Genomic DNA, 27107 nt, shown 5'->3' on the forward strand with positions numbered 1-27107 from the left:
GCATTCGCACACGCGCACGCACACTACGCATTCAAGAGATTAGCCGAATTCAACGGAGATCTACGTCGGCGGCTCCTCTTAGCTTATATATAACCGTGTCCGACGGTACGTCCCTTGCAGTGTGCACCGAGAGCCCAAAGCGATACCTTCTGGTGAGCTGACTTGCAGAGTTGCTGCTCGTACATTGTTGTTGTAACGGACCCGGAGCACACACCAGTTGCCGTCCACCCGTCAGCCAGCGTTGCAGTCGCATTTCCACTTGGTCGAGAGTGCGTCCGACGGTGCTCCCGACACCGACGACAACCTGTTCCGCGGTCAAGCGCCTGTTGCTACGATAAAACTGCAGCGGTGAGTATTAAATATTAATAATAGGTAATAAAAAAATTATTATAAATAATATTATAATATATAAATATAAATTACATTGAATCATGTGCTTTTCGATATCGACAATCCCTGATTTCACACAATTAATTAATTACCTATACGATAAGGCACTCGGTATTTATTTATTTATTTTCCGGTTATTATTATTAATAAGTCGAGTTAGGATGTTAATGACTTTTGCATTTTTTTTCCTTCGACTCTACAATGCTATCTTGGCTAAAAATTGTATTCATGCTCCCTTGATGTAGGATATTTTATAGGCATTTTTAGCTATAAATGCATTTAATTTTATTTTTTAACGTCATTTTTCAGCATTTTTAAGTCATTTTTTCATTATTCAGGTCATTTTTTGTAGTTTTTGTACAATTTTCTCAAATTTTAGATTTTAAAGAAAATTTGTATAATATTATTTTTGTGAGGTTTTTAATATTACACATTGATAAAACAAGTGCTCTTTGAAACATACTACGGTCATACACGCTTTAATTTTTTTATTTATACTTTACTTTTGAATTTATATTTAGTTATTTAATTATATTTTTTAGACCATTTTTTTTAAAGTTTTTTTGGGGAATTTCGCATATATTTTTTAGGTCATAAATATCCTAACTCTATTAATGATGTACTCACTGACCGTCGACGATCGAGACCTGTAATTAAATTATTATTTTTTAACTATCCATTGTGTGTATATAGTCGTCGTTTTTGAACGATTTGTGGTGAATCGTTTAGATTTCGGTTTTTTTTTCGCTCGTAAGCAATTATCGAAGTGTTATTTATAATTCCTGATTTTTATAATACTATGATGGGAAACCTGTATATTTTATGTTATATATTGGGGCAAAATGTTTCTCCGAATATTTCGTTACATTTATATCGAATATAATATAACCGTAACGAATTACCGTCAAATATTTTGAGTAAAGTAATTGTAGTGGAATAGACTGGCATGGTAAAGGACAACCGATAAAATGTTGATGCATCATTTACGTATCTAAGCTATCGATGCTCATGAATAATTGATGTCTTTCCATACTCTATATTTTTATACGTCTGTCAGGATTCATCTGAACGTATGATATAAAAATATACATGTTATCTTATTTTAAGATTTTTGGAATTATGTTACCATTATTTAATCATTATTTGAATTGATGATTGCAACAACGTCATGAGTCAATTACTTAAGCCTTTGCAGGGTAATTGATAAAAACTGCAAAATATAAATAATTTTGATAAATAAAATTATTTAAGAATACATACTTATTAAAATAAATCAAATACTAATTTTACAACTCAAAACGTTTTTATACTCAACGCATAGAAACACATGACTACATTGACTAGTATACGTTTTTACTGATATCTCAATTTCGTAAAATATGCGACTCGTGACGTTTCTGCAATCATCGATTCATTTGAACATTCACATTCTCGATCTTAAATTATATGTGCAACATACGTACCAATTTAATTTTTTTACTATTAATGTAATATATTATAATAATGAATACCAATAATAATTTTATAATTTCTTATTGATCCATTTAATATTGTTTCTTAAATCGTTCTTCTAAACTAAATGTTGTTATTTTAATTTAAGTTTATACAATATAGCATTTCATAACAACATATTATGTACCTATACTTTAATAAAGATTTAAGTACCGTTAGGGTTCATTAAATGATTCCATGGAAATTAAAAAATAAATAAATAATAATCTACTTTATACTCCGACTTAAATAAAAATATTACCTTCCTATTTCCATATTAAAAGAAAACGAAATTTTAATTTTAAAGAAAAACTATTTTAATGCGTTCATTATATTATACAATTGTCACACATTTTCTAACATAAGACAAGATTTATTTAATACAAAATATACTTGGTTAAAACGTCTAAAAACAAAAAATTAATAAATAAATGGTGGTAATGATAAATTTTTATTATATGAAATATTTCGCGAACTTATAACATACCTATATACTATTGCTTATAAATGTAGGTATTATATTGTTTTCTGCGTATATATTTACCATTCAATATTATTTTGTTCATATCCATTTTCTAATGCTTGTTTTATGTAATACTTAACTATAATAAATTGATACTGATATTTATTGTGTAGCTTAATGTTACCTGCACGCTATACAGCTATAAATATACGAGTACACTCATAATCTCATCTCGAATGTAACTACAAATTTTTTTCCGGAAGCAATCCGGGTGTATCTCATTATTATCTAAATAATGTATGTTCAAAAAAACAATCGTTTCGTTTTATGATAAATATGTACTTTATGAAATATTTATGTAATATTATTATATTATATTAATTAATATTTAATACGATGTATCTTTGATTTGTTACCGTGTGAATGAAAAAAAAAATGGTAGGTCTGAAAAAAATAAACCTAATATATATATATATTAATTTATTATGATATAATTCTCAGCACTGTTGTTGTTAGTTATTCATAATTAATATTGATTAGATATGGGTTAATTATTATATGATTAATCATTCCTCAAAATAAAAAAAATAAAAAACAACACTAAAAATGAATGATAATTAGAATTGTTTAAGCATAATATAACGCAGTTTAACCTTCAAAAATCAATATCAAGAATCTAGTTATCTTTATAGTCATTATTCGAAAATATATGGCCCTATAACAACTTTGAATTGTCCATTCTCTATTTTACCATATATTATTAACTGATCTTTACACTTCCGTTATTTTATGTACCTTTACTATCTCATAGGTACAAATATTCTAACGTATTTTCTTGTCAACAATAATTGTGTGTGATAATTGAATATAAGTATTGCGGTATCGCCTATAGTGGCTAAGCAAACACTAATACACTATTAGAAAAAGATTGTCTTTATGCAGGATATGAACTTTGTCCTTGTGTATGCTAGCTATCTTTTACAAATAAAAACTTTGGACATTTCTCTCTGTCATCATACTATTTTTTATAGGTGTAAAGTCCCATCACACTTTTACGTGTCTGTACATTTTACTGTTTCTTTAATAAAATGGGTTTTATTTGACTATGAACAAAATAATTTATTGAACTGTTTAATTTTCTGTTATTGAAGAAAAATATTGTTGGCTTAATAATATTGTATTTCTAAATACCTGCAGGAATTTAATTTCACTAATTAATAATTGTAATAATTAAATAATACCCTTATTAAATTTATTGGTTTTTAATAGATATTCAATGTAATTTATTTTACCTATTACCGATGCTCAAAATTCTTATCTGATTCTATGTAAGAACATTTATTTCTTGTAACCGCGGAATTATAGGAATGTAAATATCCAATTTTATAAATCTATTAAATAAATTTCACGATATCAATGGTATTTCACTATCGACGTATAGTAAATAAATTGCATTCTTACTAGATAAATTTTTCTTGATTTGATAGTTGTAAGTACCTATCTGTTATTGACGAAATTATTTTCGTATAAATCATTTGTAATTATTAGTTTAAAGAGTTCACACATTTCTATTGTTGAAGGAGACATATTCATCGTTGTTGGTTATTATTTACTATACTTTCTTACTTCTTAATTTATGTTTTATTACTTAATTTATTGCTTAGGTGAATAATGCGTCTGTAATACTATTATTCATAATATTTTTTTCATTCATCATTCATTAAAAGCTATTGTCCAATTCAGTTTTAATGCGTTTTATTTTGGTAATCTTCGCTGTCACATTATAGGCAATATTAAAATAGAAATATTCTTTTAATAATTGTAGTTTTATTTAAGTGAATTTCTTTAGTAAATATTATAAATAAAAAAAAGATTTAAATACAAAACCTTATTTCTCTTTTGATAAAATTAATAATATAAGTACATATTATAATATAGAGAACTACAATTAATTATTATAATTTTCAGAAGATAACAAAATAATAATTTCGGTTTAACCAACATTACCAATTGACTTGTACATTTTGCGACATTTGCGTAGTACGTGAAATTCAATGGTGAAGAAAGTAAAAACAAAAGCTACAGGCACCAATACGGATAATGGTGCCGCCATTCAAGTGGAAGTTGCCGCTGATAATCCGGACTCAGAAAAACATAACATATCGTAAGAAACTATAATAATACAAATATCTATTAATTATACGCGTATATTCGATTAACTAACACATTAAAAGAAAATAATCAATTGCATCTTTTTATCACGGTATGTATTATTTTGTTTTCAATTTCTTGTCACTCGTCTATAGAAACATGGAAGCGATGATGCATATGATCAAATCGACTATTGGCGGGGGATTCTTAGCCATGCCCGAAGCATTTCACAATGCAGGGTTGTTGATAGGTTCCATAGGCATTGTGGTCCTCGGGATTGCGGTTTTAAATATGATGTCTTTTATCGTGAGTATATAAGCATATAAATATTAAATACCATACAAGTTAATGATTATTCGACATTTGTGTGTTTGAACCATGCGACCAGTTTTAAACTGGTGCAAATTACTTACCGTAGTTAGGTTAGATTAGCTTATATATTAAGTGCACTGCCCGTTTGCCGTAGACAACTATATTATGGTATCGCGGCCTTTGTTTTATCACATTTATGGGTTTCTACGTTCAAAATATTATAATAAGAATAATCTATATATTTTTCTATAAGAAAAAAACATGGATGATCATAATCACTCGTTGTAAAAATTGAATGGGCCTTAATATAATATCATCTGCTCTACCTCCTCACCCTGCCGCTTACCACGACTAATGTTCATTTTATACATCACGGCATAGATAGGTACGTCATACCTTTTTTTTATTGATGCGCCAGCCGAATAAAACCAGTTTAAATTATTACAATACTTATACCATTACTTATTACTATTATTATTATTATTATTTAGACATTGGTCATTTTACCATTATTGTTATTTTCTAATTACAAATAGTTCAATAATAATGATGTACTTTGTACCTATATATTTTATTCCAAATATTCTAATTATCTATCAACAATTTATACAAAAAAAAAAAAAACATTTAAAATAGTTAATGATTGATTATATATAACCAGGATACATTAAGAATATGAATACTATTTAATGTGTGCGACTATATTACTCTTATATTCTAAAAATATATTCTCAATTCCAATTGATAGTTTTACTTTTTTAGTCTTTGGCAACTGCCATAGAAACAAAATAGATCAAAAACCATTTTAAAACTCGTCGTAATCGGTTAGCATAGTATTAAAGTATTTAAACATGGAACAGTCGTACAGCTACGACAACCGCAGTCTTAATTGCTGCATGAAATAAATAATATATATATATAACAATAACACAATATTTGAGTGTAAAAAATTGTATTTTTCAATTTAAACATTGTCAACTTAAATACTAGGAATTAATTTTTATTTAATTACATCATTACAATTATTATGAACATTATATCAAAATCCTCGATAAACTGTGGTTAAATGAATTAGGCATTTCAATTAAGTCATGGTATCAAATAAGTACATTTAAAAAAAAAATGTAATTAGTTATTCTCTTAAATTTCATCAGGTTATAAACTTTTTCTTTATTGAGTAAAAACAATTTTCTATAACTTGTCCAATCTTGGCTTCAAGTATAGTGAATCCAAGTACTTATCATCCTTATTATTATATTATAATGGTTTAACTTTATCACAAGTACTCAAGTGTGTGTGTTTGTAGGTACGTTGCTCACAAATACTAAGATCTGGTAAGTATGCCGCTGCTATTTTAGCAGAGCAAAATAAAAATAAAAATAACGATGAAGATGTCGAAGAAGAACACAATAAACTGCCGAACAAACAAAATAACGGAAGGGAGCTATTGTTGCCTCCCATGGACTACCCGGACACGGTGGAAGCCGTGTTTAAGTACGGCTCAGGCGGCCGCTTTGCACATTGGGGCCCATTTGCCAAGTATGTATACAAACATATACATGCCGTATGTATACCCTTCGATAACCATCACGCCTATTCACGAAATAATTCGTTAATATATATTTACATATTATTATAATGTATACCTACAGGTAACTATATATAGTCGATTTTGAAGAGTGACATATTATTTTTTATTATATCATACTATGATATACGGGGACTTCGAATTGCATACTTACGAATTGTAAATATAATTTTGTTTATAATATGTCGGATTTAAATATATAATAATAATATAAAATATATATTCGAAAGATATCGGTTTCGTTGTAGAGATACTTTGATCATATAAAGATTACAGATCGCATATAAGTAGGTACTGCGTACCTATATTATAAGGGTTCAGGTCCTTCGGAGAATAAAATATACAGAAATCCGCCTTTGACTTTTAGAATTCGGAATCGTCAAAACCAAAGTTATCACACCTACACACTTTCTATATCGCAATTACAGTTTTCTGAGCTGAGTCAATATATATTACGTACTAATCTTAAAATATTTTGTTTGTTTGTTTGTTTGTTTGTTTGCTTACTTCATTGCCGTAATTCCAAATGCTGCGAACAGAAAGTTCACCACAATCTCTTTGATTTTAACATATTACGGTGTCAACATCATCTACGTGTGCGTCGTGGCGAGCACAAGCAAGCAGGTACGGTGCAGACAAGTCTGGATAACATACCAGATAGTTATTAATAACATAATATTTGTAGAAACAGAACTAACACATTTATATATAATGCATACGCGATACTTCATCAGTACGTTTATCCTCATACATTTTTTACTGCATAATGCACGAGAATATAATAATATAATATTGGTTTTTCAACGATTATACTTTAATATTATTATAACATAGTATAGTTTATTGTTCAGAACTAAGATCAATTTCAATAGTTTATTATAAAATACAATGATATAGATACGAGAAAACATAGTTTTAAATCTAAATAAAATATTTTTGAAACTTTAGAAACAAATTATTTTTTACGTAAAAATGAGTCTCGTTGGACGCACTACTGTGTTAACATTTAATAATAATGTATTTAGCTGTACGCGACTCAATAAAATTTTACTAAAAACCACCCATATAATTTTTTGGTATAGCTCATTGACCTTCACACCGCCGGTGGAGCCGAGGGCACATGGAGTCACTCGTTACACGATTTATCTATCCGCTGGTACCCCTTAGCTGTAGCTGTGCTAATCATTCCAATGGGCATGGTTCAAATTATAAAATACCTAGTGCCGTTCTCGGTAATTGCCAACGGGTTGATTTCTGCGGGCACTGTGGCGATGTTCTATTTTATTTTCACTGATGACGGAGGAAGGAACCCACTCCGAGAAGATGAAGTATCAAAATTAGTAGTATGGCCAATGACGCGTTGGTCGCTGTTTGCGGGAAGTGCATTATGTTCAATGGAGGGGGTCGGAATGGTAAGCACTATATTTTTACACATCTATTCCGTTATTTTTTTTTTTTTTTTTTTTTTTGTCGCGCTAGTCCAAATGATAAAATGTATATAAATGATGATAGAATAATATGCGTTATAATACTGTTACATTAAGATTTTAAATATTTGTTTACCGAAAGAAATATCCAAATATTGTTTATAAAAGCCATAATGCGTTTAGGAGATAAGCTAACGGAATATTTTCAAAGCAGTCAAAACACATAATACTAAAATCACGTTTTTTTCTGGTACAAACAACTCTGTTATATATTGTTGAATGTATTCTTTGAAAAGAATCGCAAGGGGAAAAAATGGTAAACACATACATCTACACACTTGGAGTTCTATCCTTAACTTAGCTGGGGTTGTGTGTGATTTATCAATAGCTGTTATTGTCCTACATAACAATTGTGTTCACGCTTAAGTAGGGTATTATATTATATAACTGGTATTTATGTTATTTTTGGGCACATGTAAAATGTATATTTCATTGAGTTACAGGTAGTGTAGTTAATTTTATGGTCGGATTCTATAGAATATAAATTAATAAATATAAATATTTTATAAAAATAAAAAATATACACCATTATGGAGATATTATTAAAAACAATTCCGCGTTTTAAAGTAAAATTATATTATTTGTATAATATACAAATATAGATGTATAAATATATAATAACTGAACCGATATTATAAATAAAATAAAATCCAAATTTTTATGCACAATATTATACACGTATATGTCGATGTTCAATATCAATTAATCAATTAAATCTACATTTTCCAACTAAATATAGTATAATCAAAACATTTCACATTGGACGCGTTATGTAAATAATTTTGGCCTCAACTTGAGAAAAAAAATCTGTGTCAATATAATCATATTAAGTTTTAATTTAAAAATAAAAATTAAATTAGTAAAAACTAATATTGATGGAGTAATTATCTATTTTGTATGTTAAAAAAATCGTTACAAGTACAATAAATATTTTCTTGTAGGTAAAACAATCATATTGGTTTAATTTACTTGTATATTCCTAAGTATAAAACAGGTACCTAGGTATAATTGGTAGAATTTATAATCACCCATTTTTTTCATCTTTAATGTCCCTACTAAATATTTTTATGACATAATTAAGTCTTATTATTTTAACAATGCATCTAATGAATTATTTAATTTTTTAGATTACCTACTGTAGGTAATATTCATTTCACAATTTCACAAATGTACTATGAAGGTAAATACCATACACCATACACGGTATTATATAATACACAGTTTACGTGTTCAAAAGTTTTTTAATTTGAAAAGGGCAATTATTATTTAACATTTAAACAATCATGTTCGAGTTTTACTTGATCATAAATTCTTACCCACCTTCTTCCATAACTTCATAACTTCGATTTAACTAGTGTGTCTCACTAAAAAGTGAAATAACAACTATAGGATTCCTTTCTACCTAACATATTATTTTTTAAGCGATAAAAAGATAAATTAAACGTGCCCCAATCTTAACCCGCACTAAAAATTACTACCTATTGCAGTTCTCTCTTATTAATTTAAGTAGTTATAACTATCTTTTATAGCTGCGATTGAATTTAAATTTTAGCAATAATAACGTATTTTAAATATTATACGTATCATAATATTATATTTTATGTATAGAAAAATCAAATATTTATAAATGACAAAATATTTATTTTATAATCAAATAATTAAATTTTTTAAGGATAATATAATACTATATTTTAAAATAAATATTGCTATTTTGTTGAATATGTCAATCGTCCGTCCATTCTGCGTCATTCTTAAATCGGTACCAACCACGTATATAGCTTATGCACATCGAAAATTCTATGAAAAATCCACTCGGGCTTGCCGGACCACCATCCTACACACTGCACTGGTCTATGGTTATCATTGTGTTACTCAACGGCGCTTTAGGATTCTTTGGATACATACGATACGGTGAACGGTGCCTAGGCAGCTTGCCACTCAATTTGCCTTCGGATAACAGGTGGGCATATTGTGTATATGTATATAATCTATACATATATCATAACAGCGTGTCTCATAACGCTGCCGATAGCTTTATATATATTATTATTTATTATATTGTAACCGTCGATTTCGTGTTTGTACAGTTTATCCGAAGCCGTAAAAGTCGTAGTTACCTTGGGAATTCTCATGACCTATGGACTCCAATTGACCGTTACCGCAGATCTAGTGTGGCAATGGATTAAAAGAAAGGCGGAGAAAAATACTATACGGAAACACGGATCGAAAGCCGTGATTATAGAAAAAACTACGAATAGTCTAGAGTACAATGTCATGCGATTTATCCTGATCATCGGAACAGGTAAGTGTTTCAACTAGTATCTAGTGTAGGTACCTACCCATAAGATTTTGTTACGTAAATATGTGAACTTTACAAGATATTAGTACAGTTTGCGTTCAATTTTGAAAAGTGAATAGGTAAATTACTAATTAACATTTTATCGTTTTACTTATGTGTTATTACAGTTATTATAGCGACAGTGGTTCCAGACGTCGGGCCGATGATTTCCCTTGTCGGATCGGTCGGTTTTTCAGTACTTGGTCTCATAGTGCCTGCAGTACTTGAAACCGTTTGGTACTGGAATCCAAAGAGCGAAGATGACTTTGAAGAAAACCTTCAAGAGATGAACAGCTATGATAGTGCAGCTGTGGAGGACGGAAATGGATTGGCGTCGGCAGCGGTGTTGACAGTGAAGGTTGCAAAGACTGATAAAGCCACCCGAAACCTGGCTATCCGCAGAACTTTACGACATGTGAAAAATAGTATATATATCATACTAGCTTTGTTCGCCCTTACTGGCGGAGCCTTCTATAATATACGAGAAATTATAACTCAGGCTCCGGGCCACAGCAGCGTAGAAGATTTTACTGAAACCTCAGTGTAATGCATTTAAAATTCCGACAATGTATTATTTTAGAGTTAGACATTTAGAATATAATCATAAGTTAATAACTTAAGAAAAGTTTGAATGGAGAGAGAATACTAAATTTTTAAAAATTATATAAGCAAGCTTAAGTATCTCAAAATCAGTTGATACAATCACTTTATAATTTTTTTTCTTAGATAAGTAACTATTAATCTTAATATAAATGACTGCACATATTATAGGACTATATATTATAGTTTATAACTATCGCACTCGTTAGTAATGAATAAGCTATACGATATTGTCCATCGCGAAAATATTTCACTGAATAGAGTTCATATTGATACACAATTATGTGTTATACGCACATGTCTTTACCGTGAAGCCATCAAGCGGTTTTATTTATGTTTTTTGAACACTATTCTTTGTTATAGTTTCAAACAAACAAACGAATTTTAATTTCTTATTTTATTGCACACTATTTTATAATATTTTTTTTTTTTTTAACAATATTTTACTATTATTTTTATTCATCATTGTAGATTTAATTAATTAAAATAATATTGCTAAATTGTGTTATTTCATATTTGTGATCACTTTAATATTATCCTACACAAGTATCATAATATCATTCTTGCCATCAACAATTAAGTACTTAAATAACAAAATATATTCACGTAATCAGAGTCATAAACTTAATGTTATTCTTAAAACAGCATATTATGTTGATGTATAAATATAACATGTAACGTGTATACTGTATTTAGTTAAATAATACAAAAATATAAAATACAAGGTTCATAATGTTAATGTAATTATTAACCAATGAATTATGCAGCAGTTTTATACTATTTACATCTATTGAGATATTTCTGCAGCAGTATTTGTAAAATATTTTTTAAATAAGAATAGAATATATAATATAGCTAGTTTTTTATAGGTATTCGTGTTCAAATTTTTGTAGAATTTAAATTAAAATATAATTTGAAATTTAATAAATATAAATAAATTTAAAAAATATGAATAAGTACACAATATTATTTGGTTATTACTTATTATAATTGAAAAGAACAAAGACCAAAGGGATAGAAATTCAAATTAAAAAAGCTATAGTGTAAACCTGGTACATAATAAATAACAAGGAGTAGCTTATTTTTATTAAAATTTAAAGTAGAGAGAGGTTTGGTTTTTATTTCTATTAAAAACAGTATTTTATTGAACTTCAAAGTATTCTTTCAGTCTCGTGTTATTGCATTCATATCGATTTTTGTCAAATATATACTTGTTAAAAAAAATTGATAGAATTTTTGATTGAAACGTAATACGTAGCTAGGTTAAGGTTAGGGTTATGGTATTTTGATTGACAGTGAACTTGTTATTTATTATACGTTGTATATTTTATATAAAAAACGGTAATACCCAATGGACGTTCAAAACACGATAAACCTACCTCACGTTTTTCTAGAACGAGATGTCAACATCAATTCTTGAACGAGTAAGTAATAAACACCAATTTTGTTTGTAGACACATATTTTTATGTTTCTAAATCCAAATTAATAATAAATATTACGACAAAAAAAAATAAATAATTATATGCAATGTTTAATTGTTTTATATTATAAGCTATAAAATATAAATCATTATAATTAAAAAAAAATCTATTTAAAAATGTAAGTAATTCTTAAAAACGTTAATGTTACTTACAATAATATTATTAATACGGCTACCTACCGATTCATCATTAAAAAAACTATTTCTACTATACGTTTTTATTTTTATAACTAAAAATTTTAGAGTATTATTTAGTTAATATTGTATTACATTTTCTGATTTTACGAGTTTTAATTAAACACTGCATAATATTATATTTTACAACGAAACTAAAGAAAAAAATTTAATTACTAGTGACAAAAAAAATTTTTTTTTTTTACAATTATTTTACGTATTAACACCTATAATATTTATATATTATATAATTGGTAAACATTTTAAGTCTCTTTAAAATATAGGAATAGGGACTAGAGGAATAGTATTATAATTGTACCAATGCAAAATAAACAAAATTAATCAATAAATGATAAATTATGAGAAGATAATAAACAGCTTTCGATATTGCTTAAACTATTTTCCTATTTTCCTCAAAAAAATTACCGACTTTCAAATAAACAATTTTCAAGCATAGATAGAATAAGTACCTAGTACTGTGTACAATATATTAAAAACTCAAAAAATATAAAGATATTTTTTAAACAAAAACTAACTTATATGTACTAAAGACTAATCATTTCAAAATATCACACAGGTATAAAAATTATAAACATATAATTATTATATTTTAATAAATATATTTACCTATTATTTATTAAACAATAGAAATTATTAAAATTATATTTTAAAAATCGAAGTATAATATACTAAAATAAAGTTTTTGTTTTAACTTAAATCACAGTTGAATAACCCGTGAAAAAGAAAAACTATCGAATCAATAATGTTTTATGTAGGTAGGTATACAATAAATTATACATCGTAGATATACGTAATACGTATTACCTATCCATTCGCCGTGAATAATTATACACCTAATTACAATTTATAAATTATTTTTTAAAACATTCTGGTTTAAATACGTTAGGGATTTAATTTGTTGTTCTAAATCGAACAAGAGGAAGGTTTATTAAATTCGTCTATATTGGCTAAGGTATTTAGGCATTTGTTTAAAATGTTATTTATGTGTTACTTCGACGACAGTTGCGGAAATTTGACCACATTCACTTCCGATTCAATTTGTTAACAGAAAAATTACGGTTAGTCTTAAAAAATGTCTACAAATTTTGCGGATTTATATTGTATACAGCTATTTTGAGCTATATATAGTGTTACATTATATCGATAATAACAAAATACTGCATTTACCTACAATTTAATCTACGTATCTAGGTACCCGTAGATTATAATATTATGTAGTATAGAATACATATGTCCACATTTTAATAGTTAAAAAAAATTACGATACAGCAAAGTGCATTTATAATTTTCAAGATAGCGACGGCGCATTGCCATAAAAATAATATAATTATTTGTATAAATAGGTAACAACTGTATTTGTGTTTCAATAATGCAGGTCATTAAAAGTTAAAAACTACTGTAGTATTGAAAACATAACATCATGTTTAACACTTCTCGGTACTCAACTTTACTCATCATGCCCATTATGCCCATTATCCCGGTATGTAGGTATGCAATATGCATAACAAAATTAAAAACACAAAAAGTTTTGTTTTCACCGCGCATTATCGAAATAGGTAATAATTAATTTTTAACAATAGATGTGTTATTATAATGTTTTAAAATCATGATTTAATTTATCGGTGGTGTGTACTGTGTAGGTATACTGTAATTTGTAGTTAATATTACTTCATATTTATATTTATCATTTTTGTACGTAGCCAAAAGTAGAAAAATGCTTAAAAACATTTTCAAAAATAAATAACATCAATTATAATAAAATATTTACTTATTAACTTTTTTAAGTTGGTAATCAAAAAAATTATAAAAACTTCTTAAAAATAAAAAGTCTCAATAAATCTGTAAACATAGATACCGAAATATTAAAGTGTTCAAAAAACAAATAAATTAAAGCACTTAAAAAGTAAACGCTTTCAAAAAACTATGATGATACCAAAAATACTTAATAATTTAAGTTATTTTAAACGCTTATAAATTTAAGTCAAAATTATAATTTTACACTTAGGAACGCCGAATGGATATTTATTTTAACTATTTCAATAATTAATGTTCTAACAACTTTGAATTTCTCTAGCTTGCTTAAAATGCAAATGCCTAGTTATTTGTTATATTTTATACGATGGCTACATAAACTATCATAACTATCATAAACTATTGAAAACAGTTCACACTTAGTCAATAGATCCATGATATTAATGAATCAAATATTCAAAAAAGATAATTTCAAAATTTCACTGAACATCACAACTCTTTTATCATACTAATTAACATCTAATAAAAATAAAATCATACTGTAATAGTGTAAATACTCAAAACAACAATGATGATTGATTTTGTATCACACGTAAGTATCGCTGTGTCTGAACGTATGATTATAATATAAATATTTATTAATTGGTGAAAATTTCGAGATGTTATGGTTTTATGTAATTGAATTGCAAAAATATAACAAAATCGATTTTATCAAAAATGTTTGATGAGTAAATATTCCCACATCACATAATTTTGTTTTTCTTAAAAACAAGAAAAAATCGATCATATATTATGATGTTTTATTTAGAATAATGAAACTTCAATCGAAATTGTACTGTTATTTTTTCCAGGAAGCGCATTTTAAATTAATATTGTACGTGAGTACTCGGGAACACGAGAATTGAAGAAATTCGGGATCGATCCTTATTAATATCGATTCTTCAGCCATAATTTTGAACGACAAAAATAAAAATATTATAATATTAATAATTGTTGTTTTGATAAAATAATAATTCGTAAAGAACGTTTTTAATTAACACGCAAATAATAAATCGTATCAAAACAATTATTACGAACTCACGAAGGCATTTAAAATAATTGGACTTAATGCGGATAGTGAATATCTATTATATTATTATATATATATTTTAATAAGTCCTATATAATATTATGTTAATAATGCGCGATAACCGAAATCTATTTCTACAAAAATCAATAGGTGATCCCGACGCACAATTATTGAACTATATATATATATATATGTGGGACATGGGCGTCTGTAGTCTGTACAGTATACCTATCACATCACGCTAAAAGTCTTATCTCAGACGTTTATATGTAGGTGATAGCGTTTAAAAATATATCCTACGATATATTATTGGCATTTACACCATAATATATATTATACGATATTCTAAAGTCGGCGGCGTTCGGTTTTCTGCGCGTTCGAATCGCATTCGGTTACATATTATTATTATTATAATATTACAATATATGCGTGTCGTCTATAGCTCTCTCGACGCGCCCATGGTCAGAGTAATTATTATCTCGCTCGTTATCGGTGTATTGTCATTACGAGGCGCCGCCGCCGTCATCGCCACTTTGGAACGTATACGTACAGAGAGCTGCTCTGATTGATTCTATCATTAAGACAAATTAGTGCAATCTACGCACTCATTACAACTATATCGTTTCTATATAAAATATTATTATTACGTTCTGTTGTCACAAATCCGTTCATTCATCGCAACATCGTCTCATCTTGTGGTCGCGTAGCGCACAGTCACTGACAGTCGAGTAACAGCAACGGCAGTATATCCATCTACCTATTCTACCTCAGCGGCAGCGACTCGCCGACGACTTCGCTTCGTTTTGTCGACCGGACGGTGGTATTGGTTTCGCCGTCGCCGAGACTCGGGGAGCATAAAAGTCACTGATATAATAATAAAACGATGACTAACTGCTGCTGCTGCTGCTAGTCCGTGCACGTAATCACCGTCGAAATTAATTAAATTATATCGATAATAATTATTATTGTCGTCGTGGTCGTTATATTATATTTTACTCGTATACGCGTTTAAATCGAAAATCTGTTCAGTCGTCGACGATCTCTCACGTCCGACCGTCGACCGCTAATCTGTACAGCGGTCACGCCGGATACATATTTTCCGGAAACCGGGACAACTGGACGAGAAAAGCAGCTACCGGCGACCGTGACAATTGCGGCCAACAAAAGAAAATCGCAGCATTTCTGCTGCACCACCGTTAGCTGCAGTAGCGCACACAAAAATCACCATCACCACCAGCTGCTAAAGGTACGAGACGTTTTTATCTTTCTGTTTTCCAATAACTCAATTGATTTTTTTTATTTTTTTTTATTTTGTCGGTTTCACGTGTACACACGTGTGACCGATGTCTTTTTCGCAAATATATAATACAAACGCGTCGAAACTCGTTGTACCTACTCATGTACGTTATTATTATTTCGAACGAGATATACAATGAGTGTGGTGTGCGTGACGCAACCGTAATTTAGAGTGGCTGCCACCGCTCCCTCGAGTCTCGAGAGGATGTAAATATTTTTTGTCAAAAGCTTTTACTCTCATTAACAACAGTAAGGAAATAAGAAATACATATGTGGGACGGTTAGGCTTCAGGTGCTTGCCACGCGTGTTTGTTTCTGATGTAAGATAACGAATACGCGAAAGCACGGCAAATAAGTGGATTGTATGTTTTTTTATGTCGGTAGGTATACCTACTCTTGAAATTCAAGTGATTCAACGAGTGTAAACAGTAATTATTTCGCATTATTATTTTATTTTTTATCCGTATTTATCGTCATCATTTACGTCCAAAGTAGTCTACGCCGTCTATCTAACGATGTGCGTATGCTGACGAAGGCACAATTTATAGTATCTAGTATCTACACAAGTAATAGTCTTTACCTCTTGATATCACTATACACTTTTTACATCATTACCCGTTAAAAAATACACGAGAACAAAATATATTGTTTGACGAGCACTTAATATCAACATTTTTAACATATATTTTACTTCCAATCGTAATCGAGTATATATATTTTTACTTATTTTATTGAAGCCAAACAAATTAAATAAAAATACTTTAATATTTCCTTATTTTATATTACTATTTACTTTGCTCTACTATGATTTCTAAGATACGAAAACAAAATAGTCATCGAAGGTGAGTGGTCTTTTTTTCATCGCGTTATATGAGAACGTTAACTTACAGCCGTGATAGCGATTTCATATGTCTAATAGATATACATTTTTATGAAATGTTTAAAAAATAAACATTATTTAAAGACACTGTGTTGAGTCATTATACGAAACAAATAACTATAGTTAATAAAAAGTAATATAATAATCTAATCAATAAATAATATTATTGTACTTATTGTTTAATAAAAGTAACCAAAGTTAATCCCAAGATAATATAATGTTATAGGTATAATATACTTTAAGTATACCCATAAAGTATAATATTATGTTAATTGTATTAATATAAACTTAAGTTTTATAAATTGTATTGTTAGATATATGGATTTTTATTTATTTCAGTCATATTAACATACTATATGACTTGAGTATATGTACTTTGTGTTGGTGTATACAAAATAATTTAAAAAATAAGTTGCGTAGGTTTCTTAAATTACATATTATTATGTTACTTATTTTCCTTTTAAACTTTACAAATTATTTACTATAGATTTACAAAATAATGCTTAAAAAACATCCAAATATAAAATTAAATATTCTTATCTTACCCACACATAAAACACGCGAATTCCAAGTTTAAAATTAAGTGGGATACTAGGATCAAGCTTGAATAAATACCTATTCTGAATTTTATGTAAGAGCAAATTTTCAATATTGATTATATAAATTTTTAAAAAACTAAACCACCATCATTCTAAAGCTAATTACAAATATAACCAACATTGTACGATTGTATTTATTTTCAAATTATAAAAAAAAAAAAAATGAAAAACTTAAATGATTTAGAGTATATTTTAACTTTATGATTTTATTAAAATGTATTATACATAGACATATGGTCTTACCAAAAAATCAAAACAAATCTATCAAAAGACTTCTCACTGAAAAAAAAAACATGCACAGCATTCAAATAAAAAATATATATCGAAATGTTGAATGGCACTCGTTCATTAAAATATTACATATTCGTATACATAATAGTGTAGCAGGACATACAACCAAACATATTTTATAATTTATTTGAACCAACAGTTTATTATAGAGGACTATTTATTTCAATGTCCTCCTATATAATATTATATAATAATATTTATAAATTGTTCTTTTTTTTAATTAAGACCTTATAATTACCACGGGTTAGAATTGTTTTTTTTTTAGTGTTCAATTAGATTTGTACATTACTAATTAAAATTCCAAAGAATTTATGATATCAATCAATTATACGAGATGTTATTATATATTTTTATCTTTGGGAGAGATTTGAAAACAATGTAGATCAGTGTATCTAGCATTCCAATTAAAAAATTAAATTTTTAATAAAATTTTTTAAATCAGATTATCAAAATTGTAGGTATTAGTATATATATTGAACAGTGATTTTGTACAAATAGGTATATTAAATATAAATATATATATTAGTTTATTACAAGATATTGTTTCCATAATATGTTACATACTTATATCTTATATATACGAGTAAAATGTATGTACAATAATTTAAGTTTGAATTATTTTTATTAAAAGTTTTATGTAATTCTAACAAGAATAGGTACTTACTGTATTCTTGACTACTAAATAACAAAAATCAATTTGAATATTTGAAATTAATTGAAAGTACAATACCCGATGAAAAAAATTGACTTTAGCTGTTTGGGTAATGTACATTGTACACAATACACGTATAACATAGAAGTATTAAATATTAATCATTCCCGCGACATTATAAATCTATAATCTAACGGAATTGTTTATATTTTGAACACATCTTGTTATGGGGACAATAATTATCTGTCGACGGACTATCTTTAACATCCATAAACCATAATAATAATATAATACTATATTATTATAGTATTATAGTATTATACTGATCACATTATCTCGCATTACCTAAATATCATATTATGTTAATTATTACGATGACGACAAATTAACGTCTTATACTGATATAATGAGATTATACGGGGCCAATATACTAATAAAACTAACGTAATTTTGTGGCAGCTTTCGCAGTATGAAACACACCGTAAGTTCGAATGGCCGAGGCGGCGACGGCAACAACGGCAACGATGGCGACGGCAACGTCGGAACTCAAGGGTGGCGTCATGACAAGGGTGGAAAAAAGCAGCTGCCATACGATCCGTTTCAAATGCGTGACAGCTCAAACTCGACCACGTGAGAATAAATCAGATTATTATTATTGTTTGTATCATCCCAACCCCACATTTAAAATACAAAACGGTTTTTCAGTGCGACCGGTGCCTTGTTGCATCTGATAAAGAGCAGTCTCGGCTCCGGTGTCCTTGCCATGCCGAACGCTTTCAAAAATGGCGGACTTATTTTTGGCCTTTTCGGAACGGCTGCCATCGGGGCACTGTGCGCGCACTGCATCTATCTCTTGGTGAGTATTATGATACGGTGGACTGCACGCGTTTATACGATCATTTCTATTGATTCACCCTAAGCACGACTATCCGTCCACACTCACCAAACATATATATTATTATCATGTACAGTAATACTATATGTTATTATTAGAAACCGGATTCTTATACACTAAAATGTAACGAAATATGCCATATAATATGCAAGAATTTTTTTTAATTTATTTGAAGTTTACAAATTAATAACAAAAAATACGAGCGAGTGTGTGAGCCCACTATTACACTCTGGGGAAGTAAAACTTCTTTCGTAAATTTGGGGACCGTGAAATTATTATTAATTATTAATTAAAAAATTATTAGGGAGAGAGTGAGAAAATAAATCGATGCCTTAATCCGCTCGGCTACTCCGTCTCCCAGTTATTATTAATATATTATATACATATTGTATACGACATTGTTTATTTGTTTATGTCTACTCGTAATATAAATAGCGCGCCGTGTTATATATACTATACTGTAAAGAGTATTTACATAATTCCCCCCCCCCGCAAAAATAAAAAATGTTAAGAATGGACCCCTAATATATTGTTGTATCAAATATAACCCTACAACCAAATTCCCCAAATTACCGCGAACCCCCTGCGACAAATTATATTGTACAAATATGCAAAAATATTTAATAAGTAGGTAATCATTAAATATGCAAAAACATGCAAAAATAATTTTTGCCTCTATCTTCAATTTATTATAATTCGTAAAGATAACTGACAGAAATCCAAAAATGTGAAAAGGAAAAAAATTTGCAATTACATAGAAACCGCGCTCTAGTTATTATACACAAATTAATTTGTCTATAAAAATAAAGCCACATATGTACACTTTCAATATTTTTCAAAAAAAAAAGTATCTATTGGGACGTATTGTACCTATAGATTATTTTTAATAACATCACAACTTTTAAAAATATATTCTGCTTTAGAATATAAAAGATAAAAATAAAGTCATTCAATATAAAAATATAAAAGAGTATAAAAAATCATTCAGAAATATATAACTAATGATAAATGCATTCGAGAAAACCTTTTGTTATTATAGTGTATAAGTGCGTACTTCAAATAGATTTTAAAACAAAATACTATAATCGACAGAAAACTATCACAAAGTGTACAGTAAAGACACTCTTTGAATTCATGTTATAATAAGTATGTCACCAGCGTTTTATCGGTTGACAAACAAAATTATAATATTATATAATTTTTTTAATTGTTATTCAAACAAAATTAACTTCGAACGATGTCTTTTCATTTTAATGTTAAATTCGTTGTATATTTTAGATTATCAGCAATAACATCCATTAATAATTTTAGATTCTAAGCGTAGCAATAAATGTATACGATTTTAATTTTAACCATACCTAAAACTACAAGGATTAAATAAATTAATAATACTTAATAATTTATTATTATATTAATTAATAACATTTAATAATATTATATTAAATACTAGGTAGCATAATAGTTATTATATTATTTATGCGATTTCGTTTTGTTAAAATTAGTTCGATCTAGCGTTTTACTAATAAATAAATAAATTATTAATAATAATAATAATAATAATAACAACACTAAAATATTCTTGTTTTTCGAATACAATTATTGAGAAATCGTTTGAATTTAATTCTAATGAACACATTCAATATAGCAACCTACTAAATTAAGGGTGAATTCCGAAATAGTTAAGTGAACAATTTACAAGACATTGAAAATCAAAGCGGTGTATAGTCCGAAAGCCGAATTTTTCTTTTCGTGTACAATACTGTACATGTAGTATTGTAATTTGTAACGCACTTTCAAATGAATGCGGTACCCGCGCCGTTTGATTTCTAACATATGCTTCCTAACATTCTGCTGTGGTCTATAATTTACATAACTACCGGCTGTCATCATGATATTCTTTTGTAATTTTCAGTTATTCTTTTATTACTTCGCACGAAAATATGTTTATAAAGTTATTTAGTTTTTACAGTATGGGTAAGTTTAATTACGTTTTAGTGTTGTTGCTGCTGTCACACACGAAAACAACGCACACTTAGTGTCAGTCATAAATATTTTAATAGTAGTGGACTACTTGTTATAGTAAACAAAATATTTGAAGAAGTTACTTTTTTAAAAAATTAAATTAAATTACATTACAATAAATTGCCTTTTAAAATTAATTATAATCGTTTCATTTTTTTTTATGTTTTGATAAGTTAGTCTATACTTCTGGATTATAAATGTAAAAACAAACTAATTTAAGACACTTATATTTTTTATTTTTATTTTTTCGATACTAATACATTAATATATTAACAATCAACAACATTAAATTTTATAAAATATTTATTTAAAAATCAACGAAGACAATGATTATCAAACACATTATTATTTATTTTAAATAAAAATGCATTTTCCATTTTACATATTTAAAACTAGTGCTTATAGTTACTACCAAAAAATCGTATTTATATGATATATTTACATCTTGTATAATGATAACTTATCAAATGGTACTTCATATACATTAAAAAAACCCACTAGTAATTTACTAATTTATTACTACAAAAAGTAACTTGTATAACGTGCCTACAAATTATTTAAAAATTAATTTTGTTACATCATCTATATTGTAACATAAGTTAAGTTAATTCCCATAATTGGTTGATTGTATTTATCTTGTTTCAGGTGCTGTGCTCACAAACACTAGCTCGTCGTACGCGTCGCCCGGCACTCGGGTTCGCCGACACCGCGTATTTGGCATTTAAGACTGGCCCGCACCGATTTCGCGCCTGGGCTTCGTTCGCCAAGTATGTCGATAAATTATAGTATTAATTGTAATTTTCAAAATAAAATTAGCAAAGCTTCACACTATTTTACTATAACTGATATAATATCATAACTCATAAATCTGAACTTCTGACTATCTTATCCTTTGACGGCTGATATGTCATCGAATAATTGCCATATCCTATATAATGTTAAATTTTAGACCTTAATAAGCATATTTTTGTAGCTATATATATATTTGTAACAATAGGCTCTTAATACATACCCTTTTTAAAAAGAAATATCTACTTACTAGTCACTGTAGATGTCAGTTTTAAAATTATTCAATTAATTTCTTCTATTGGTATGCCTTATCGTCCTTAAGAGTACATACATTTCGTTTTAGCTTGACACGTATTTTCGTATTGTAATCGTTTATATATTTTGTTTGACTTCCATGACCTTTATTGTGTATAATTTAAATTGTAATAAACTATAAAGTTTATTTCGTTAGACAGTACGGTTAAGTTATAATATCAAAAGGGAATGTGAAGAGTGATTTATTACAGGCTTACATACCTATAAGCGAATTTGTTTTGATATGCTTCGTATTTGTGTGAAATAAAATTGTGAAAAATACATAATTATACCTATTATCAAATACTCACAAATGTACATTTATAACGTACAAGACTGCTGTTTAATGCATAACTAAATACAAAAAATGGTTGTTCCTTTTATCCGATCTGGTTAGCAATTATACAATAAACAATATAAAATCTTGATAACAATGATCACATGTTTGAATTCACTAAGAAGTTGACATGGCTTATAGCAGTCACAATATCTGTAACTTGTATATAACTTATTTTTATTTTTTAAACCAATAACCCAAACAAATTTTCCAAAATTCAACGTTAAATCATAAATGATATGAAAATGTTCAACATTTTATATTTTATCAGTAAAAAATTAATTCTCCAAATCCATATTTTTAAATTTTAACAAAGTAACACAATTAAAATATATATTCATTTGATAAATTATGATTTTTCGATTATTTTATCTTTTATACATTATGGTGAAACTATCTCATAAATACCAGCTGTATAAAATTGTAATCTTTGAAATGGAAAAAATCATAAAATTAATAATTATATAATAAAATAAACAAAACTTAATAACTATTTCTAAAATAAAAAACCTTAGGTATAATATACTACTTCTCTAGTTTGAGTTAAAATCTTTTTTTTTCACTTTGCTAGTGCCAATTTCTAATTTACATTTTCGAAAAATACACAATAAATAATAACGCAATATTTTTACACTTTTTTCATATCCGGTGACTACACATATTGTCATGTCGCTGTTCATTTAACCATCTACAAAAACATCATAATAAAGAGGGTTCGTTAATGGTGCACTGTTTTGCACATATTATTTCGGTAACTGTGTGTACGTCATACTCGTCTCAGCGTCATTCAAACAGGTATTTAACAACTGTATACATATATATATATATATATAAACATGAAACAGTTATTATCTTTTTTATCACCACTTTAACTCTTTTCAGGTCGCAGACAACCACATGCCTGAAGAGTATCATTACTCCATTCGTACTTGGATCTTATGTCTCGCCTTACCGATTCTTCCTCTCGGCATCATTCGTTCACTCCGAGTTTTAGTCCCCTTCTCAGCCGTGGCGACAACATTCATACTGGTCGGCTTAGGTTGCTCCATGACGTGGGTGGTACTCGGTGTCAGTCCATTTTCCAGCAAAGAAGCTGTGCTAGCAGCCGTACCACTACCAGATATGGCATCTCGCCCATGGGTTGGCACCATTGCACACATGCCACTGTTCTTTTCTACTGTTGTCTTTGCTATGGAAGGCATCGGCACCGTATGTATTTTATTTTAGACGAATTCAATTATAAGTACTATGAAATTACTAATTCAATAATAATACTTTTCTATGACAGGTTCTGCCGATTGAGAACTCAATGCGTCATCCAGAGCATTTTCTCCGGGCCCGCCCATGTGGAGTTTTGAATGCCGCCATGACTCTCGTCGTGTTTTTATACTCTATGGCTGGCTTCCTCGGATACTTGCGTTTCGGCAATACCACAGAAGGTTCGATTACGCTCAATCTTCCCAACGATTTGTACGTATTTTTAAAATATTCTAATTAGTAGTCATTAATCAATAATAAAATTGAAAATAGTCAGGTTAGTGAGTGATATCATTAAATAATTTTTTTTTTGTGCTTCAAATTATAGATTTGCTGAAGCAGTTAAGATCATGGTCACACTGTCGATACTATTCTCATATGGCTTGCAGTTTTGCGTCCCCAGCGAGATCGTTTGGTCTCGCTTAGGGCCCTGGCTACATAAACGTAAATTGAATGCCAAATATTCCATGTCTAAAACAGATAAAGAAACTTCCACTGTAAGTACCATTGCCGGCACCATAGTGACCATGACCACGGTTACTTCAACAATGAATACAACAATCAACGAGAAGAAACAAACTGAAGAAGAGATGGATGAGCAAGAATACCTCATGAGCTGGGAGTACTACGTTATGCGAGCTATAATGATCCTGGGCACTTGTACAGTACCATTTAATATTGATATAATATCGTTTTAGTGTATACTTACATTTATTTGATATATTTATTGCAGTTTGTATTGCTGCTATCGTACCCAACCTTGCCCCCATCATCTCTTTATTTGGGGCAGTGTTCTTCTCCATCCTGGGACTTTTGTGTCCGGCTGCAATTCATTTGGTTTTATTTTGGAATCATAACAACGATAATGATGAACTTAACGAGGACTCAGATTCAGAAAACGATTTAAGATTTGACGGTGTCGACAACTATGCGATGTTTGATGATACGAATGTAGAATGTGGTGGTAGTACACAGCAACAACAGGAATGGGGGATGAGCAGTGATGAATTGGGTACCAGAAAGAAGGGTATGAGCCGATTGGTGGCTGCCAAAGACGTGGCTATCATTTTACTCGCTTTATTTGCCATGGTTTCTGGAGCATATGCATCTTTAGTTGACATATTTCAGTCTTACGGATCCAGTAATAAAATGCAATCTATGAATTCTACCATTGCAATGATAACGACTACTATAGGCCCAGGGCCGGAATCAGCGTTTCTTTTGACAAAAGAAATAAATTAATCGATATTCATAAACACCGCCGATACACCGACCCATATTTTAAATAACTTTTTAAATCCGTGAAGAGATGTTGTAAAATCACTTACTCACCATTTGATATATTATTATGCCGACTATTTGAGTGTTATCATTATAATTGATTTCACTTTTATAGTCTCATCCTTATGTACTTAATATACTTAGGACATAATTATTATATCATAATTTTTTTTCCTAAAGGTCTATTATTGTCATAATATAATTGTTGTAGGTAGGTGTTGTTATTGACTGATACTGTCTGTCTTAGACCTATTTATTTTTATTTTTATTTAAAATGTATTATTTCCTTCTTTTATTTGATCAACTCAACGTGTTGTTCTATACAAGTGCGTTGAAAGCAAAATGTACCACATAATTTTAAATACAATAGTAGGTACATATTTATTATTGTCATTATTACTTCTAAATTATTATACTATCTCACGTTTTCTCTGTCATATGTTACTAATTTTATAAGACATTTTTAAAAATTTATTTTGCATTTCATCAATTGCTACTTGTAAAATAATTGAAATCATAATAAATATATATTTTTTATGAAACGATGAAAATGCCAAATGATTGTACTGTTGGTATTATTTTTAAAATATTTTATTTATATGTTTTTTTTTTTTTTGTTCGAAATACATATTAAATTATTTTTTCAACATAATAGCGTGTATCGTGTATTTATTTATGAGTTTTCGTAGTAGTTGTCTATTTTCTCAAGGTCAGTATAAAAGTGTATTTAAGCATAATATTTATATTAATTAAATTATTCGAAAATATTTTAGATAGTTATACTTATTTATTCACTGTTTATCTAAAGAACATGTATCACATACTATAAGGTAGAAAGTACCTTCGTATGAAAACTAAAAATTCTTCAATACCTAATCTTTTTTTTTAAAAATATATCTTAAAAGGTATTGACGTATTGTTACATTTTGTTAAATAGATAAATACAATACTATAGGTAAATATATATTTTAGCATTCTCAGTTAGCCTCAGGTTTTTGGAAACTGATACTTAAAAAAATCAGTTAAAATTTATGTTTTTTTTTCTAAATTCTAACCGTAACCGCAACCAAAAGCTTTCAAAGCTTTCCAACCAGTGCATAGTTATTATTTTAGTAGGTAGTATAATAATATAGTGTGTATAGTAGAAATTATCGAAGTGCTAAAAACATAATCAAATTATGATAAATTGATTAAATA

The 27107-nt window shown here is 28.5% G+C and overlaps 2 protein-coding genes across 3 annotated transcripts; both read left to right on the forward strand.

The window, feature by feature from the left end:
• The first annotated feature begins 13 nt into the window (after positions 1 to 13).
• On the forward strand, positions 14 to 11335 carry LOC114130728 (proton-coupled amino acid transporter-like protein pathetic). The gene is made up of 9 exons (XM_027995769.2): positions 14 to 348; positions 4313 to 4508; positions 4651 to 4801; positions 6114 to 6346; positions 6935 to 7019; positions 7478 to 7807; positions 9661 to 9842; positions 9970 to 10184; positions 10349 to 11335. The coding sequence occupies exons 2-9, from the start codon at positions 4399 to 4401 to the stop codon at positions 10765 to 10767; spliced, it is 1725 nt and encodes a 574-aa protein (XP_027851570.1). The 5' UTR covers positions 14 to 348; positions 4313 to 4398; the 3' UTR covers positions 10768 to 11335.
• A 4533-nt stretch (positions 11336 to 15868) lies between these two features.
• Positions 15869 to 26562, forward strand: LOC114130726 (proton-coupled amino acid transporter-like protein CG1139). Of its 2 annotated transcripts, none has more exons than XM_027995765.2 (9): positions 15869 to 16563; positions 19495 to 19665; positions 19741 to 19891; positions 22598 to 22719; positions 24083 to 24167; positions 24255 to 24581; positions 24661 to 24842; positions 24958 to 25289; positions 25363 to 26562. In XM_027995765.2, the coding sequence occupies exons 2-9, from the start codon at positions 19505 to 19507 to the stop codon at positions 25869 to 25871; spliced, it is 1869 nt and encodes a 622-aa protein (XP_027851566.2). In that variant the 5' UTR covers positions 15869 to 16563; positions 19495 to 19504; the 3' UTR covers positions 25872 to 26562. The 2 variants fall into 2 exon arrangements, with proteins under 2 accessions (XP_027851566.2, XP_050063591.1); XM_050207634.1 differs by lacking the exon at positions 15869 to 16563 and adding an exon at positions 17403 to 17455.
• The last annotated feature ends 545 nt before the right edge of the window (positions 26563 to 27107 follow it).

The sequence above is a fragment of the Aphis gossypii genome, chromosome X, assembly GCF_020184175.1.
Source record: "Aphis gossypii isolate Hap1 chromosome X, ASM2018417v2, whole genome shotgun sequence".
NCBI lineage: Eukaryota > Metazoa > Arthropoda > Insecta > Hemiptera > Aphididae > Aphis > Aphis gossypii.

What these genes read in the sequence shown, in the direction of transcription:
- LOC114130728 (XM_027995769.2), top strand. Translation starts at nt 4,399, where the DNA reads ATGGTGAAGAAAGTAAAAACAAAAGCTACAGGCACCAATACGGATAAT. An exon ending in TCAGAAAAACATAACATATC is followed by an intron (nt 4,509 to 4,650) that starts GTAAGAAACTAT and finishes ACTCGTCTATAG; the next exon opens with AAACATGGAAGCGATGATGC. An exon ending in TGGCGAGCACAAGCAAGCAG is followed by an intron (nt 7,020 to 7,477) that starts GTACGGTGCAGA and finishes TTTTTGGTATAG; the next exon opens with CTCATTGACCTTCACACCGC.
- LOC114130726 (XM_050207634.1), top strand. Translation starts at nt 17,418, where the DNA reads ATGATTTCTAAGATACGAAAACAAAATAGTCATCGAAG. An exon ending in CTCAATCTTCCCAACGATTT is followed by an intron (nt 24,843 to 24,957) that starts GTACGTATTTTT and finishes TTCAAATTATAG; the next exon opens with ATTTGCTGAAGCAGTTAAGA. An exon ending in TATAATGATCCTGGGCACTT is followed by an intron (nt 25,290 to 25,362) that starts GTACAGTACCAT and finishes TATTTATTGCAG; the next exon opens with TTTGTATTGCTGCTATCGTA.